The 17,977-nt window shown below is 65.2% G+C and overlaps 2 protein-coding genes across 2 annotated transcripts; one reads left to right on the top strand and one right to left on the bottom strand.

Moving 5' to 3' along the window:
* The first annotated feature begins 2,541 nt into the window (after positions 1 to 2,541).
* On the top strand, positions 2,542 to 6,440 carry OPN1SW (opsin 1, short wave sensitive). Its single transcript, XM_040545210.1, is given in 12 exon segments — positions 2,542 to 2,620; positions 2,623 to 2,655; positions 2,658 to 2,710; positions 2,712 to 2,883; positions 2,952 to 3,120; positions 3,991 to 4,019; positions 4,022 to 4,071; positions 4,073 to 4,156; positions 4,485 to 4,574; positions 4,577 to 4,630; positions 4,632 to 4,730; positions 6,093 to 6,440. Coding segments are annotated over 12 exon segments (1,035 nt in total). The 3' UTR covers positions 6,216 to 6,440.
* Positions 6,441 to 7,821: 1,381 nt separating this feature from the next.
* CALU (calumenin) lies at positions 7,822 to 17,255 on the bottom strand. Its single transcript, XM_040545226.1, is given in 9 exon segments — positions 7,822 to 8,336; positions 8,338 to 8,370; positions 8,556 to 8,588; positions 8,590 to 8,756; positions 9,130 to 9,190; positions 9,264 to 9,430; positions 11,900 to 12,093; positions 14,310 to 14,544; positions 17,172 to 17,255. Coding segments are annotated over 8 exon segments (948 nt in total). The 5' UTR covers positions 14,531 to 14,544; positions 17,172 to 17,255; the 3' UTR covers positions 7,822 to 8,264.
* Between the last annotated feature and the right edge of the window lie 722 nt (positions 17,256 to 17,977).

A 17,977-nucleotide genomic window follows, 5' to 3' on the forward strand; every position in this document is an offset into this window, starting at 1 on the left:
ACCTCCCTGTGCTCCCAGCGCCATCAGCTCCCAGTGCTCCCAGTGCCCCCACCAGTTCCATCAGCTCCCAGTGCTCCCAGTGCCCCCACCAGATCCATCAGCTCCTAGTGCCCCAGTGCCCCCATTAGTGCCCCCACCAGTGCCCCCACCTCCCAGTGCTCCCAGTGCCCCCACCTCCCCGTGCCCCAGTGCCCCCATTACCGCCCCCACTTCCCAGTGCTCCCAGTGCTCCCAGTGCCATTGGATCCCAGTGCCCCCAGCGCCCAGCAGAAGGAGGGGGTCCAAAGGGGGGTCCCTCTCTGGGGGTGGGGGCACTATGGGAGCCCCGGGAGGGGCAGCCGTGCCTCCCACCCCCCCGGGCTCCCCCCCACCGCCCCCTCCCCCCCCGCCCCACCATGCTCTGTGGAGATTTGGGGGGGGCACCCCCGGACCTGGGGGGGGGAAGGGGGGAGGTCGGGGCCCCCCCGCCTTAATCCCCCACCAGCTCCGCCCTAAGCGGCTTCGGCGCTTCCGCGCCGCAAAAAAAAAAAAAAAAAAAAAAAAAAAAAAAAAATTAATTAATTAAAAGGGCTCGTCCGGATTGAACCCGGGACCTCTCGCACCCTAAGCGAGAATCATACCCCTAGACCAACGAGCCGCCGGCCCGGGTGCCTTGCACAGGCCTCCCAGACCCGGCGCCGCCGCCCTCCCCCGAAATGGGGACCCGAAATGGGGACCCCAAAAATGCGACCCCAAAAAACAGCCCCGGAATGTGGCCCCAAAAATGCAGCCCCCTCCCCCCCCAAAAAAAAGCCCAAAAAATGTAGCCCCAAAAAACAGTCCCAAAAATGCGGCCCCAAAAATGAGGACCCCAAAAAACAGCCCCGAAATGGAGCCCCAAAACTGAGGCATCAAAAAAAACAGCCCCAAAATGCAGCTCCACAACTGCAGCCCCCAAAAAAAACAGTCCCAAAAATGCAGCCCCCAAAAAACAGGCCCAAAAATGCGACCCCAAAAATGCGGACCCCAAAAAACAGCCCCGAAATGGAGCCCCAAAACTGCAGCCCAAAAAACCCCAGCCCCAAAAAAGCAGCCCCAAAAAAACATTCCCAAAAATGCGACCCCAAAATGCAACCCCCAAAAACCAGCCTCGCCAAAAAAACAGCCCCCAAAATGCAACCCCAAAGCTGCAGCCCCAAAAATGCAGCCCCAAAATGCAGCCCCGAAATTCAGACCCAAAAATGCGGACCCAATAATGCAGACCCAAAAAACCAGCCCCAAAATTCAGCCCCCCCAAAATAACAACCCCAACACTGCAGCCCCCCAAAAAACAGCCCCGAAATGTGGACTCCACCCTAAAAAAAAACGAAATGCGGTGCCCAAAAAAACAGTTCACAAATGCGGCCCCAGGATGTCCCCCAAAATGCAGCCTCAAAAACCAACCCCCCAAAAAACAGCCCCAAAATGCAGCCCCCAAGAAACAGCCACCCCTCCTCAAAAAATGCCCCAAAATCCGGCCCCAAATAAACAGCCCCAGGATGCAGTCCCAATAATGCGCCCCCCCAAAAAAACCAGCCCTGAAACTACAACCCTGGATGTACCCCCCACAAAATGCAACACCAAAACGCCCCCCCCCAACATGCAACCCCAGAATGCGACCCCAAAATTGCAGCCCCAGAACGTGACCCCAAAATGCAACCCCCCCACAAGGAGGAGGGGCAGGGGGGTGACACGGGGGGGGGGGGGGAAACGGGGGGGATGGGACATGGGGGGGCACAAAGGGGGTGACGCTGGGGGGATGTTGGGGGCTTACATGGGTGGGGAGCGTTTTGGGGGGGTAATGTGGGGGTTACAGGGGTTGGGGGTGACACGGGTGGGGGTGGTATGGGGGGGTGTCATGGGGGGAATTCTGTGGGGGGGTAACTTGGGTGGGGGGGTGATGGGTGGGGGGTGATGTGGGTGGGAGGGTGACACAAATAAGGGGGTGACGGGTGGGGGGGTGACCCGGGTGGGGGGTGATATGGGGGGGAGGGGTGACATGGGGGGGGACAATGCGGGTAGGAGGGTGACACAAGTAAGGGGTGACGCGGGGGGATGTTGCGGAGGGGGAATTTCATGGGGTAATATGGGGGGGGTGGCACAAGTATGGGGGGGGGGTGACACGAGTAGGGGGTGATACAGGTGGGGGTGACATGGGTGGGGGGGGGTGACACAAGTATGGGGGTGACACAAGTGGGGGTGACATGGGGGGGTCCCGGTGCCTCCTCCTCCTCCCCCTGCTCCCTCCCCAGCCCCACAGCGCATCCCAGCCGGGGGTCCCATGGGCACCCCCCCTCACCTGACCCCCCCCGCCCAGTGGTGGTGGGGGGGGGGGCTCCTCAATCTGCTTAGCGCGGCGATTAGGCTGAGCGCGGGGGCTTAGCGCCCCTAATCCCCAAGTTTGGGGGGATGAGGGCCCTGATCCCCCCCTGAGCCTCTAAGCGGCTTGGGGCCACGGGGCTATATGAGGGCCGTGCCGGGGGCCACCGCCAGCCCCCCCACCACACCCCGGCCACCGCCAGCATGTCGGAGGAGGAATTCTACCTGTTCACCAACGGCTCGGCGCCGGGGCCGTGGGATGGGCCCCAGTACCACATCGCGCCCCCTGGGCCTTCTACCTGCAGACGGCCTTCATGGCTTCGTCTTCGCGGTGGGCACGCCGCTCAACACGGTGGTGCTGCTGGTCACCGTGCCGCTACAAGAAGCTGCGGCAGCCGCTCAACTACATCCTGGTCAACATCTCCTTCAGCGGCTTCGTCTCCTGCATCTTCAGCGTCTTCATCGTCTTCGTGGCCAGCTCGCAGGGCTACTTCGTCTTTGGGAAGCACGTCTGCGCCCTCGAGGCCTTCGTGGGCACCACCGGAGGTAGGGGCGGCGCGGCGCGGCGCGGGGCCAGCGGGGCCGCCACGCTGATGCTGCCGCCTGTGCCGCAGGGCTGGTGACAGGCTGGTCCCTGGCCTTCCTGGCCTTCGAGCGCTACATCGTCATCTGCAAGCCCTTCGGCAACTTCCGCTTCAGCTCCAAGCACGCGCTGATGGTGGTGGTGGCCACCTGGGCCATCGGCATCGGCGTCGGCTTGCCACCCTTCTTCGGGTGGAGCAGGTCGGTGCCACAGCACAGGGCGGGGTGGGACAGGATGGGATGGGATAGGATGGGATGGGATGGGATGGGATGGGATGGGATGGGATGGGGTGGTGCCATTGGGTGCCATCGGGTGCCATCAGGTGTCATCAGGTGTCTTGGGGTGCCATTGAGTGCCATTAGGTGTCATGGGGTGTCTTGGGGTGTCATCGGGTGCCATTGGGTTCCATCAGGTGTCATGGGGTGTCTTGGGGTGCCATTGGGTGTCATGGGGTGCCATTAGGTGTCATGGGGTGTCTTGGGGTGTCATCGGGTGCCATCAGGTGTCATGAGGTGTCTTGGCATGCTATTGGGTGTCGTAGGGTGTCATTGGGTCATGGGGTGCCATGAGGTGCCATCAGGTGTCTTGGGGTGCCATCGGGTGCCATTGGGTGCCATCAGGTGCCATGGGGTGTCTTGGGATATCTTGGGGTGACTTGGGGTGCTGTGGGGTGTCAGGGGGAGCCGTGCAGTGCCATCGGGTGCCATGGGATGCCGTGGGGTGTCATGTGGTATCTTAGGGTGCCGTGGGGTGCCATGCAAGGTCCCATGGGGATGCCATGCAGGTGCTGTGGGGTGTCCTGTGGGGGTCCCATGAGGGTGCTCTTCATGATGCCATGAGGGTGCCAGGCCACACGGCAGTGCCATGAGGCACCATGGGGTACGGTGCGGTGCCGTGGAGTGCCATGGGGTTACACAGGGTGCTGTGTGGTGTCAAGGGGTATCATGGGTGTACTGCAGGGTGCCGTGGGGATGCTGGGGATGCTGTGGGGCTCAATAGGGTGCCATGGGTGCCATGGGGATGCCATGGGGTGCCACACGGTGCCATGGAGCCGCACCGCCTCCCCGCAGGTACCTGCCCGAGGGCCTGCAGTGCTCGTGCGGCCCGACTGGTACACGGTGGGCACCAAGTACCGCAGCGAGTACTACACACTGGTTCCTCTTCATCTTCTGCTTCGTCGTGCCCCTCTCCCTCATCATCTTCTCCTACTCACAGCTGCGTGAGCGCCTGCGGGCCGTGAGTGCGGGCGGCACGCGCGTGTGCAAGGGCAGGGGCTGGGGGGGACGATGGGGAGGGGGGAGATGAGGATGGGGGTGGGGAAGAGGATGGGGATGGGATGGGATGGGATGGGGAGAGGGAAGAAGGGGAGATGGGGAGATGAGGGCTGGAGGGATGGGGCGTTGGAAGGAAGGAGGGAGGAAGGGCTGGTAGGATGGAATAACACAGGGACGCAGGGCTGGGGAGGAGGGCAGGGGGTGGGGATGGGGACAGGAACGGGACATGTGTGAGATGGGGACGGGGGACAGGCAAGCAGCACCCAGGGGGTGCGCCCCCCAGGGCGCAGGTGGCCGCGCAGCAGCAAGGAGTACTGCCACGACGCAGAAGGCGCGGAGCGGAGGTGTCGCGCATGGTGGTGGTGATGGTCGGCTCCTTCTCGTCCTCTGCTACGTGCCCTACGCCGCCCTCGCCATGTACATGGTGAACAACCGGGGACCACGGCCTCGACCTGCGCCTGGTCACCATCCTTGCCTTCTTCTCCAAGAGCGCCTGCGTCTAAAACCCCATCATCTACTGCTTCATGAACAAACAGGTGGCGCCCGGCACACGGGGGGCACGGGCTGGGACGGGGACCCCCAGGGAGTGAGGGTGGCATTGGGCTGGGGACATCCAGGGGGCAGGGACACCAGGACACCCGAGGACGTGGGCAGGGGATGGGAACAGGCCCAGGAACGGGGATGGGGACAAGGATGGGGGTCACCGCATTCCCACTGGGACAGGGATGGGGGTCACCGTGTTCCCATTGGGATGGGGATGGGGGTCACCATGTTCCATTGGGACAGGGATTGGGGTCACCACGTTGCCATTGGGATAGGGATGGGGGTCACCACGTTTCCAGGAAGATGGGGACACCACATTCCTATGGGGGCAGGGATGGGGGACCCGAAGTTCCCATAAGGAGAGGGCTGGGGGCTGGGGGACACCACATTTCATTGAGATGGGGATGGGGACCCTACATTTCATGGGAGCAGGGATGGGGACATCATATTCCATGGGGACAGGGATAGACATCAGTATGCTCCTGTGGGGACAAGAATAGGGGACACCATGTTCCCATGAGGACAGGGATGGACGTCACCATGCTCCTCTGAGGACAGAGATGGGGGGACACCACGTTCCCATTTGGACGGGGATGGGGAGCCCATGTCTCATGGGGACAGGGATGGGGACACCACATTCCATGGAGACAGGGATGGGGGTCACCGCTTTCCTGTGGGGACAGAAATGGGGACACCACATTTTCAGGAGGATGGGGACACCACATAAAAGTGGGAACAGGAAGGGGGGACCCCAAGTTCCATTGGGACAGGGATGGGGGAACTCAGGTTCCCATGATGAGAGGGATGGGGGACACCTTGTTCCATGGGGACAGGGATGGGGACACCACATTTCATGGGGACAGGGATGGGGATCACCATGTCCCCAGGTGGCCAAGGATGGAGGACACCATGTTCCTATAGGGCCAAGGATGGCAGGCACCCCATGTTCCTATGGGGACAGGGATGGGGACACCATATCTCATTGGGACAGAGATGGGGACACCACACTCCCATGGGGACAGGGATGGGGACACCACCTTCCATGGGGCCAAGGATGGAGAAGACACCACGTTCCATGGGGACAGGGATGGGGACACCACATCTCATGGGGACAGGGATGGGGGACACCATGGGAAAAGGGATGGAGACACCACGTCCACTGGGGCCAGCGATGGAGATCACCATGTCCCCAGGGGGCCAAGGATGGGGGACACCACGTTCCACGGGGACAGGGATGGGGACACCACACTCCCATGAGGACAGGGATGGGGACACCACATTCCTATGGGGACTGGAATGGGGACACCATGCGGGCCGGGGCCGGTCCCCAAAGCCAGCGGCTGCCGTCCCCGCAGTTCCGCGCCTGCATCATGGAGACGGTGTGCGGGAAGCCCATGACGGACGACTCGGACATCTCCAGCTCGGCGCAGAGGACCGAGGTGTCCTCGGTGTCCTCCAGCCAGGTCAGCCCCAACTAGTAGCCACCTGCACCCGGCCGGACCCCCGTGGTGGCCGGGACCCCCGGCCAGCCTAGGACGTAGGGACATAAACGCCGCCGCAAAGCCGAGCCCGTCTGCGCCTTGGTGGCCCCACGGCGCTGTGGGGCTGGGCCCCACGGGTGTTGGATGGGATGGACGCCAAGCGTGGGGCGCTGCGGGGGATCACAATGGGGGAGTAGTGTCCTGCCCGGGACCCACAAGCGGGGGGCAGGAAGGGAGGTGGGGATTCTGCCCCCTGCCGTGGGGCTGTGGGGGGGCTGAGACCCCTTCTGTGGGGCACAACAAGCCCCATCTATAGGGCAGGATTGGTGTTGAAACCCCATCCATGGGTCTGAGACCACCATCTCTGGGGCTGGGGTCACACAGAGCTCACATCTCACATCTGTGGGGCAAGAGTGGTGCTGAGGTCCCATCCACGGCACTGGGGGCAGTGCTGAGCACCCTTCCATGGGGCAGGAGGGGTGCTGCGCCCCCATCCACAAGGGCTGACATGGGGCAGAGCCCTCATCTATGGGGCAGGAGCACGACTGTGACCCCATCTATGGGGCTGCTGCTACACAGAACCCCTATCTATGGGGCAGGAGCATGACCACGGCCCCATCCCAACCGCCCCCTGACCCTCCCCGTGCCCTGCTCCCGCGTCTTCCAATTAAGAGAGGCGCCGCGCGCCGTGCCCAGCGGCTCCGTTCCAGGCATCCGAGAGCCGCGGCTCAGCCCCCGCAGCACGGCAAAGCCCACGCTCCCCACGCCCCACCCGCGCTATGGGGCCAGGGGAAAGGGGGCGGTTATGGTAAGAGGGTACGGGGTGGGGGAACGCAGCCCCCTCGCCCCCAGTACCGCGGTGAGGGCAGAGCGTGGTGTGCCCACGGCGCAGCGACAGCAGGTCCAGCACCAGGACGGGTGAATGGAAACGGTTTTATTGACAGCCGGACGCTCGCGGCCGCGCAGAGCCCAGGTCCCACTCCGCAGGGGGTCCCCGGTGCTGGGGGGGGGATAGGGGGAGGCACGCGCGGCTCCGAGCCCCCCCCGCCCCCCCCCGAGTTTCCTCCAGGCCAAGGCTGGTTTCGAGTTATATCAAAAGTGTTACTTCAGAGGGTTACATGAGATAGCACGATACAGCAACCGCGCAGCAGCCGCGCTTCGGAGCCCGGGGCTGAGCCGCTGCAGCGCCCGTGGCGAGGGGAGGACGGGTGCTCCGGGGGGGGGACACGGCGGAGCTTTGTGAGCTTCCCTTCACGCTGCCCCCCGTCCTCGGCCCCGCGCGGGTGGGATGAAGGCACTTGGAGGCGGCGCTGGGCGTGCAGGGGAGGCGGTCGGAGGCCTCCCCCGAGCCCGGAGCAGCGCCCGAAGCGGCCCCGCGCTCGCTTGCCTTACTAGGAGCGGCGGCGGCGGGCTCTGAAGGCGCGCCAGGAGGGCGGGCGGACGCGGCGCCGTCCCGGGGTTGTTCGGCCGAGCCGGATCCCGCTGGGGAGCGGAGAAGGGCGAGGGTGGGCCCGGAGTCGTGGGGGAGCAGCCGGGGGCCGCGGGGGTGCCCTTCGCCTCCTCTCCTCGGGGCAGCGTTCGTTGTTCTGGGGCTCGCTTTATCATCTCGGGGCTTCGCTTTTTGTTTTCTTTTCCTCCTTCCAAGGCTGCAGCTAAGGACGTACAAAAATCAAAGGGGGGGGAGAGGGAGGCAGGGCGGGGGGTAAAACCCTCAGCGCTGCTCTGCCGCTAGCTCTCGGGATCGTGTTCTTCACTTCACATGGAACCAAAACAATACAAAAATAAACAGAGCTCGTTAGACCATAAAACAAAGTGTAAATCTAAAAACCACAAAGTGTCATAATGAGAGGTCGGTTTTCAGAACACCGAGTCCCCACTCCTTTGGGGAAAAAAGGAAAAAAAAAAAAAAAAAAAAAGGACGGGAGAGAGATTTCGTTGTTCACCTCATAGCCTGAAATAACAGTCTCAGTAGCGAAAATGTTTCTCATGATAATCCAGAAACTGTAAAAATAAATTATTTAAGAAACGGGTTTCTCTGTACAGGTCTTAAAATTCGTCGTGCCGCACCAAGGCCTCCCCGAAGTCCGTGGCCTGGCTCCCCACGAACAGGTCGTACTTGTTCCACGATCTCCTCCTTGGTGAGCTTCCCGTCCTGCAAGAGAGCAGAGGGGCGAGCGCCGGTCACCGCGTGCCGCCGGCGCTCCCCGGGGCCATCACCGTGGTGCACGGCCCCGAGCCGCGATGCTGAGCGCCGCGTGCCCAGCCTGGACGTAGGGGCGATGCTCGTGGGGGTATCCGGGCACCCCAAAAAGCCGGGGAGAGGAGATTCTGCCCCACCTTGTTCTGGTCGGACTCGTAGACGAGGTGCCGCGCTTTCCGCCTCGGCGTGGTCGTAGTCCGAGGGCAGGATCCAGTCCTTGGTCTCCTCCTTGTCCATTTTGCCGTCGCGGTTCTTGTCCCGGAACTCCACAAACTGCTCCCTCTCCGTCTTCACCCACTCGGGCTCATCGGTGTCGCCGTCGTGGCTGTACATGTCACCTGCGAGGCACGGGGTGCCTGTGAGCCCCGCCGATTTCACCGCGCCCAACCCCAAAAACCCGACGCGGCGCTTCCAAGGAGCCTGGCGGGGCGGGCGGCGCTCCCACCGGCATTATTTTCGAGTCGTGCACTTCTCGCCGCCCTCGTCCCCCCCGCCGCAGCTCCCGTTTCGGGTATCGGTGCCGGAAGGGCAGCTGTTGGGCTCGGAGGCTCGGCAGTTGGCGGCCGCACCGAGCGGGAGCAGATGTTCCCTTCTGTCTGGGGCACGCTGCGATCCTGCCCGGCCTCCCCGCACGCTCGCCTTGAACCCAGGACGTAACCGAGCTGCCGGGGGCGGGGGGGGGGGGGGGGGAGCAGGCCCCCGCGCACTCACCGATGTACTCCTCCAGGTCGATGAAGCCGTCCCCGTTCTTGTCGATGTCCTCCATGGTCTCCTGCAAGAGGGAGCGAGCGCGGTCAGCGGGGAGCCCCCCTCAGCCACGCGGGGCGGGCGGGCGGCGTGCCCACCTGCACCACGATGTCCTTCATGTAGTCGTACTCCTCGGGGTGCAGGAAGGCGGTGAACTCCTCCTTGGTGGCCGTCAGGTCGCCGTCCTTGTCGGCCATCTTGAAGCGCCGCTCGTCCCGCACCATCATCTGCTTGTAGTTGAAGCCGTCGTCGGGGTCCGGGTCGTCTGGGTGCACGAGAGGAGAGGCGGCCGCGCCGGGTCAGCTCCGTCGGGGAGCCCGGCCCCGCTCGCCAACCCCGCCGCGTTAATTAACCACCACGCTAATTAACCACCACGCTCAGACACCCGCGAGCTGCACCTATGCTGCGAGGAGGAGGAGGAGGAGGAGGAGGAGGAGCTGCAAGCGGCCCGGCGAGGATGCTGTGCGCCACGGAGCGTGGTTTTGGGGTGTTTCTGGAGGAAAACGGGCAAAGGGGGGGGGAGCTGTGCTGGGGGCACGTGGAGCCGCAGGGCGCTGGCTTCGCCCGTCTGTCCGTCCGCCCCCCGGTAGCGGGGATGGGTAGAGGACGACGCAGCCGAATCGGAGGCTGAGAGGAGGTGAGAGCCAGGCCCGGGCTAAAAAAAGGCTCGCTGGCGGCTCCGCTTACAGCCCGGACAAAAGGCCCGGGATTAGGAAGCTGTGTGCGAGCCGGGGTGCCGGCCAGGCGTTAAATATAGCCGGCGGGAGGTTTTATTTCAAGTCACCCCCAAGGCACAACTAATCCTCAGGTTCCCTGCTCCGGCGCGCAACGTGGCCAGCCAAGCTCGCCTCCGAGGAGCGCTCCCGAGCCGGGACGGGACGGGCTCTTGTGCCATGACCAGGCCCCTCGGGAAGCTCACTGCCACGTGGGGGGGCTGCTTCGTGAGGCTCTGACCCACTTAGGGGGCGAAGAAGAAGGGGGAGAAGTGGCCACGGCACAAGGGAAGCGTTGTACGAGGCAGGCTTGGGGCACAGAGCTGAGGAACGGCCCAGCAGGAGGAGAAGGGGAAGCCTGAAGCTCGCCCCGTTGGCCAAACACAAGGGCAACGCGAGCACTTCAGGCTCCGGGACCTGCCAGCGGTGGTGAGGGAAGCTGGCGGTGCCGAGCAGCAAACGAAAGGCGCTGCTCCTTGCTTTAAGGGGCTGTCAAGAGCCTGCTGCCTCGAGACTAAGCTGGCAGGGATCCGTCCCCTACCCGTCCTGCTCTCCTCGAGGAAAGGAAGATTTGAGACGGGCTCGCAGGGCCGCGGGTGGGGGCTGCCGGCGGCAGCAGCGCTCCTCGCGGGCAGCCAAGGGGCGGGCGGCGCAGCGCGCGGCTCCCACGCTGCGAGCGGGACGCTCTTAACGCGATTAAGGGCTCGGCCGTGCCTTGGCCGCGCGTCAAGCGCTGTGCGGGCGTTCCCAGGGCCGCTGCTGCCAGGGGAGGAGAGGAGGAGGAGGAGGAGGAGAGGACGGCCTCTGGTAGGAGATGGGGGACGGGGGCAGAACCGTGCCGCGGAGAAGCCGTCCCTGCAGTGGGAGTACACGGCCCCTGCGCTCCTTTCTTTCTCTCCTTGTCTCTTTGGGACTGTTTTTAAGTTTTCTACGCCCGCAGCCCTTAAAACCCCTTCGTGGGGAGCTCAGAAAGCAGCGTGAAAGCCTTTTACAGCTCTCCCTCCCTACAGGCTGACTCTGGTGGTGGTGGGGGGGCCGGTTTCCAAAACTAGAGGGGCTGCGGGGGGGCACCTCAGCTCTAAAGGGGAAGCTGAGGGGATGGCTGAGAGCAGGGCGAGCCGGAGGCTTCTTGCGGCTCAGCTCCCTCAGCAGAAGCGGCTCGAGGGAAGATGGATTAGCCCGAGGAGCGAGGCAGCGCGCTCCATACGTCCCGCGGAGCATTTGACTATCTTTGGAAATATTTAGCAAATTGAGCTTTATTTCGTGCTTCCGCGCCGGGGCTCACCACGCCATATATGTATGCGCTCCGGAGCAGGGGAACGAGGGGCAGAGAAGCGCCGGCGCGCGGCGCCCAGCCCCAGCACAGCTCCTCCCTGCGCCCCGGGGCCTCCGCTCCCCCCAAACGCACCAGCTCCGTGGGCCAGGACCCAAGAAAAGCCAGAGGGCGGGCAGAACCTGGAGCTGGGGAGCCAGCAGAGATCCTCGCCAATTTATGGGGCCGAGGAAGGGTTTGGGCGCCCGGGGAGCCGGCCCCAGGAGCGGCGCCAGGTTTCACAACCAAGGGCATCGATAAAGCAGAGGTCGCGCCACGCGCCCGCGCTCCACCTTTGGGTTTGGTGTTCGGGGCTCCGTCGCCGTCGCCCCGCGGCGGGGCCGAGGGAAGGAGCTCGGCTCACGGGGGGCTTTGGGGCTGCGTGTCGGGGGACCTCTGCTTTATGGACCGGGGACCACCACCGGGTTTGACCCCTCGCCCCTTACCGAGGTAGGTGCCATATGTCACGTTTCTGTACTCATCCCAGGAGATAAATCCATCTTGGTTCAAGTCGAACTCCTGCCACTGGCGTTCGACACTGTCATACACGTACTTCTTCTGGGCCTTCTTAATCCAGGCTTTCAGCTCCCCCTCCGTCACAAACCCATCCTTATCCGTGTCTATCTTATCTACAATCACTCTACAAAACAAAACAGCAAGTTTCAAGTGCCGGCTCCGCGACGCTTTGGTCCCAAGCGCAGCGACCTACCTAGGATGTAGCCGTAGGTGGCATTTTTATACTCCTCCCAGGAAATGAGGCCGTCCTCATTGAGGTCGTGCCCCTTCCACTGCCGCTCTACATCCTCGTATATCCAGCGCTTTTGTGCAAACTTAATCCAGTCTTTGAGCTCTTCCACAGTTACAAACCCGTCTTTGTCTTCATCTATTTTACTTACAATCTTTCTGTAGGGAATGCAGAAAAATCCAGCACAAGTTAAGGGAAACGAGGCTCCGGTCCCACCGGAGCGGGGGGGAAGCGCCGACCTGACCTTCTGTGCCACCAGACCCCAAAACGGGGCTCAGCCCTCGCGATCCGCGGGGCATCAAACCGCGGGGCATCAAACCGCGGGGCATCAAACCGCGGGGCAGTGCCACTGTGTTTTTAGTGGTGGCTGTGAGGACAAGACACCCTGCAGGTGCCCGCCGCCGCTCGGCGCGTTCCAGTCCCCATCTTTGGGGCGGATCCACGAGCTCGTGGCCCCCCAGCAGCCCCCAGGGACGCCGTGGGGGGACGTTCTGCTCCCAGGGGAGCTCCCCCCCACGTGAAGCAGCCCCCGGGGAGGGAGCACAGCCCCGGCAGCCACGCGAGGAATGCGGCGAGGCGCTGGGCCCCGGCGCAGCAGCAGGTGGGAGCGGGGCCGGGCGCTGTCATCGCCCCGCATTTAGCTCCCGCCTCGCGCTCTTCTCCTCCCCCCATCCCGGGGGCTTCGCTTTTAAAGCCAGCCCCGCGATGCCACCTGCTCCCAACACCCCGAGGCGAGCAGAGGGACAGGGGAAGAGCGTTGTGAGCGCTCCCTGCTCCTGCTGGAGCCTTCCGGCTCGGTCCCGTGTGCCGTTGTAGGGACCCGGGGCACCACGGCCGCGTTGAACGCCGGGCACGGCTCACCTCCCACCCCCTGCACATGCGACGCGGGATGAATTAATCCCTCCGTGCCACTCCTCCGCCCCCAGACCCGCACGACAGCGCCGTGGCCCCGTCCCCAGCGCCGCAGCAGGGCGCCCCGACGCGTGCAGCACGCCGAGCACCGGCGTCCCCGAGCGCCGGCCGCGGCACCACAACGCCAGCCGAATTTTGGGGCTCCTCGGGGGGCCGCCAGGCAGCCCACACCCATCCCTCGCGCACCCGCGGTGAAATCAGGGCCTGGAGCGCCCGGGGAGCACCCGGGGAGCACCCAACGCCGCGGTCCCTCCACGCAAAGCCGCCTCCAGCTCCTCGCCCTCGGCCGTGGGGCTTCAAGGAGCCGAGCGAGCGCGGCACAGCCCCGACCCTCGCGGCCCCTGGGGCGCGAGGCGTGGAAATCGGGAGGGTTTTCATGAAAAGGGGGAGGCTTTTCGCGAAAACGGGGCTTCGGCACCGCGCACCGGGTGCCCGCAGCTGATGCTGGGGGGCTTCAGGGAAAGAAGCAAGGGGGAGAGCGGCCGTTTGCGGCCCCGGTGGCGTTTCGGGGAGCACCGCACAGAACGGCACGCCGTGAGGCTGGGCGCCTGAGGGAAAAAAAGCTCATTTGCTTAATTCTGCGCTCACAGCGAGAGAACCGAACCCCCCCCCCACCCCCCGGGGCTGAGAAAACGTGTCGGATTGGCCTCCGAGCGAAAACACCAGAACGGTTTTTCTTTTTTTTTTTTTTCTGTGCGGGGCTCGGAGCGGCCCCGTTAGGACGTCCCAGTGGAAGCCGTGCCCCGGGCCGGGCCCCGCTGGCAGCGCTTCCAGCAGATAACTCCGCACAGCCACGGAGGCACCGCGCCGAGCCCCGGGGTTAGGAAAACAAGAGCCGGGGGGGGGGGGGAGGGCAGCCAGCGTGTTCCTGCCCCTCCTCCCGGGGCCGATTCCCCACTCCCAACCCCCCGCCCCCCCCAAAAAAAAAAAAACAACCCCGAGCAGGGCGGGTGGTTGGCCCCGGGCCTCCCCACATGGGAAAGGCGTAATTCTGGGGGGCTGCTCGGGAGGTCGGAGCCTTCCCGAGCCAACCGGGAACAACTGCGCCGGCAGCTGCGGCGGCGGAGGCAGGTGGCAGCGGGAGGCGCGGCACCGAGGTTAATTTTAGAGTTAATTGGAAAGAAACGCTCCCTTTTTGTGAACCGGGGTGGGGGGGGGGCGGCTGGGCACGCGCACCATGCAGCGCCAGCTATGGACGGGGAATTTGGGGGCCCTGGGGGGCTTCCTCCGACCTCGGGGCGTGTTTTTGGGAGCGCTTTGGGGCAGGGACCAGCACGTGCTCGCAGCGACTCGAGGCGAGCTGGCAGGAAGGGCTCGGCACCCCCACGAGCGCTCCCACCACGCCGCCGTTTCGGGGCTGCCCCGTGGGGCACGAGGCTCCGCTGCCCCTTCCCCCCCCCACCCCCCACGGCGCCACGTCCCCCTTTCCGGGGGAGGCTTTTTTTCGGGTTGGTTTCCTTACCCCAGCCTCTCCTTGCTCTCCTCCGGCGTCAGCTGGTCGAAGGTCTTGGCCTCGTCGGCGCCCAGGAAGGCGTCGTGGTCGTAGTCGAAGCTCTGGGCGTCGTCGTGCACCTTGTCGCTGAGCTGCGCCTCGTGGTGCACCCGGTCCTTCTTCTCCGTGGGCTTGGCCGACACGCAGGCCACCCAGAGGGACAGGCACAGGAGGAGCTGCTGGATGCTCATGGTGACCGCTGCGCCTGCGGGACACGGGGCAGGGGGGGGGGGGGGGCGCTCAGCGGGTCGCGCCGGGGGTCAGCCCGCGGCCCGCGGCCACCCCGGGGTGCTGGTCCTGGTTTGGCGGTCCTGGGAACGGTTGCCCAGGCTCCTTTCTGGCGTAATCAATGGTAAAAGTGGTGCCCGGATCCTTCTCATCGCGATTAATGGCAAGAGCGAGGGCTGTCCTCACAGCCCCAGCTCTGAGGGGACAGAACCGAGCCCCTGGTACACGGAGGAGGAGGAAGAGGAGGAGGAGGAGGAGGAGGGATCAGCCCCGTGGTTGTCCCGGCGATGAGGGATCGGCCACGTGGCGCAGGGAAGCCGTGCTCACGGCCACGAGGTGTGAGGAGAAGGGGCTGAGCTCACGGGGACACGCTGAGCACGTGGACAGAGCCGTGTCCCCATGGGGTGAGACCCAAGGAACGCCCCGCACAGAGCCCCCAGGTCTTCCCCTGCCTTCGTTAGCTAATTAGGGGTGCCCGATGAGCCCCTGGGCAAGAGCGCCATGGAATCCTAGAGTCATTAGGGCTGGAGAAGCCCTCCAGGATCACCTGGTCCAACCACCCCCCTCCCACCAATGTCACCACCAAACCACGTCCCCAAGCACCACGTCCAACCTCTCCTTGAGCACCCCCAGGGACGGGGACTCCACCAGCTCCCTGGGCAACCCGTCCCAACGCCTGACTGCTCCTTCTGAGCAGAAATGTCTCCTCGTTTCCCACCTGAACCTCCCCTGGCGCAACTTGAGGCCGTTCCCTCTGGTCCTGTCACTGGTTACCTGTGAGAAGAGGCCGACCCCCAGCTCCCCACACCTCCCTTTCAGGCAGTTGCAGAGAGCAATGTGGTCTCTCTTGCACCTCCTCTTCTCCAGACCAACCCCCCCCAGCTCCCTCAGCCGCTCCTCACAGGACCTGTGTCCCAGGCCCTTCCCCAGCTTCGCAGCCCTGCTCTGGACACGCTCCAGGGCCTCGATGTCCTTCTGGTAGTGAGGGGCCCAAAGCTGAGCACAGCACTCGAGGTGCGGCCTCACCAGAGCAGAGCTCAGGGGGACGATCGCCTCCCTGGCCCTGCTGGCCGCACCATTCCTGATCCAAGCCAGGATGGTGCTGGCCTCGTTGGCCACCTGGGCACGCTGCCGGCTCACGGACAGGTCACCAACCAGCACCCCCAGGTCCTTTTCCTCCGCACAGCTTTTGAGCCTCTCTGCCCCCAGCCTGTAGCGCTGCGTGGGGTTGGTGTGGCCAAAGTGCAGCACCGGGCCATGGAAGAGCCCCAGCAGAATCACGGAATGGCTGGGGCTGGACGGGACCTTAAAGGTTATCAAACTGCATCCAACTCCTGCCATGGGCAGGGCTGCCACCCACCAGATCAGGTTGCTCAGGGTCTCAGCCAGCCTGGCCTTGAACGCTTCCAAGGATGGGGCACCCACAGCTTCCCTGGGCAGCCTGTGCCGGTGCCTCACCGCCCTTACAGTGAAGAACTTCTTCCTAATGTCTAGTCTAAATCTCCCCTCTTTCAGTTTAAGACCGTTCCCCCTCGTCCTATCGCTATCTACCCAAGCAAAGAGCCCTTCCCCATCCTTTTATCAGCCCCCTTTAAGTACCGAAAAGCTGCAAGGAGCTCTCCCCGGAGCCTTCTCTTCTCCAGGCTGAGCACCCCCAGCTCCCTCAGCCCCACAGCAGAGGGGCTCCAGCCCCTGCAGCATCCTCCTGGCCCCCTCCGGACCCCCTCCAACAACCCCACATCCTCCTGGTGCTGGGGGCCAGACCTGGGTGCAGGGCTCCAGGTGGGGCCTCAGGAGGGCAAGAGCGGAAGATCCCCGCGCCCTGCTCCTGCCTCTGCACTCCTGGGTCCCCAAAGGACCACCCAAAAACCCGTCTTCACCTCCAGCAGAGCCGTGCCCACATCCCTGGGGGGCCCATCCCAGCCCCCGACCCCCCCCCCCCCGGGTGCAGAACCTGTCCCTAACGCCCACCCCGGTGTCCCCCCACTCCCCCAGGGAGCACTACACCGCTCCCCTCACCCCACGGGGAACCCACGGGTGCGGAGCGGGGCCCCGTCACACCGAACACCCCGGGGCTCGGGGCCCTTCCCCCCGGTGCCACGTCCCCCCGGTCCCCTTCCAAGGCCCCGACCTCTGCCGGTGACCGCGGCGGGCCCGAGGCCGGCCAAGGCAAACAGAGGGGGCACGAGGACGGACGGACCGACCGAGGGGGGTCCCAGCGGCTCGAGGCCCCCCCGGTGCCGGTACCGCCCCCACGGGGGGGGGGGGGGGGAGGGCTCGGGGCGGCCCGGCAAGCCCCGGGGCGGGCCCGGTGACCCCCACGACCCCCTAAATCCTTTCATTTCACCCCAAATCCTTTCATTTCGCCCCAAAACCAGCACCGGGGGGATCTCCCCGAGCACCCCCCCCGCCCCGTTACCGAGCGCCCCCCCCCGGTTGCCATGGCGACGCCAGGCCCCAAGCCCGGTACCAGGCCCCGGGGCCGTGACCAGGCCCCCGCCGCCCCGTCGCCGCCCCCCCACCAGCCCGGGACCACCAGCCCGGGACCGCCCCTCCGGGACCCCCCAGACCCCCTCAGCCTCCCCCCCCGCCCCCCGCCGTTACCCGCCGGTGCCGCCGCCGCCCGCTCTCCCCTCCCGCTCCGCCGACCGGAAGTGGGCGCCGCGCCACGCCGCTCGGCCTTCCCCCCCCGCCGCCGGCCAATCGGACAGCCGCTCCTTCCCCGCCGCCGCCACGCGCGGCGCGCCGATTGGTCGGCCCCGCCGTCCGTCACGCCCGCCCCGCCCTCCTCTCCGCCTTCTCTTCCCGGCCCCGCCCCCGCCCGCCGAGGCCCCGCCTCCCCGCGCGGGATGAGGGCGCTGATTGGCTGCAAAGCGCCACGTCCTCACGCGCGCGCCGGCAGACGGCCACGCCCCCCCGGCCCCGCTCCGCCACTGCGCAGGCGCGGCGGGGGAGAGGGGCTGCGGGTGCGGGTGGGGGGGCGGTGGTCACGTGGTGCGGGAAAGGGCGGGAAGAGGCAGGCGGCGGCCGCGAGGGCGGCGCCATTTTGAGGGGGGCGGCGGCGCCATTTTGAGGGGCGCTGAGAGGGGAGCGGGGGCACCGCCGCCGCCTTTTTCAGCCTTCCTCGCCCCGCTGAGGTGATGCCGGCCGCCAGCTCTCTGGCAGCAGGGTGCCGGAGGCATCCTGAGGGCATTCTCTCCCTGCACACCGTGGGCAGCACCTGCGGGGTGAGGGGAGGTGATTGTCAAGATGGCGCCCGCCCGCCTCAGAGGGCGAGGTTTGTCAGGGTGAGCCTCAGGCAGCACTGTGCTGCCGAGACGTGGCTTCTCCACAGTTCATAACCCTAAATCCCCTAAACCCCCAAAATTACACAATGACAGAACAGCTCAGGTTGGGTCAGACCTTGTAGA

The sequence above is a fragment of the Cygnus olor genome, chromosome 1 (genome assembly GCF_009769625.2).
Source record: "Cygnus olor isolate bCygOlo1 chromosome 1, bCygOlo1.pri.v2, whole genome shotgun sequence".
NCBI classification, from domain to species: Eukaryota; Metazoa; Chordata; class Aves; order Anseriformes; family Anatidae; genus Cygnus; species Cygnus olor.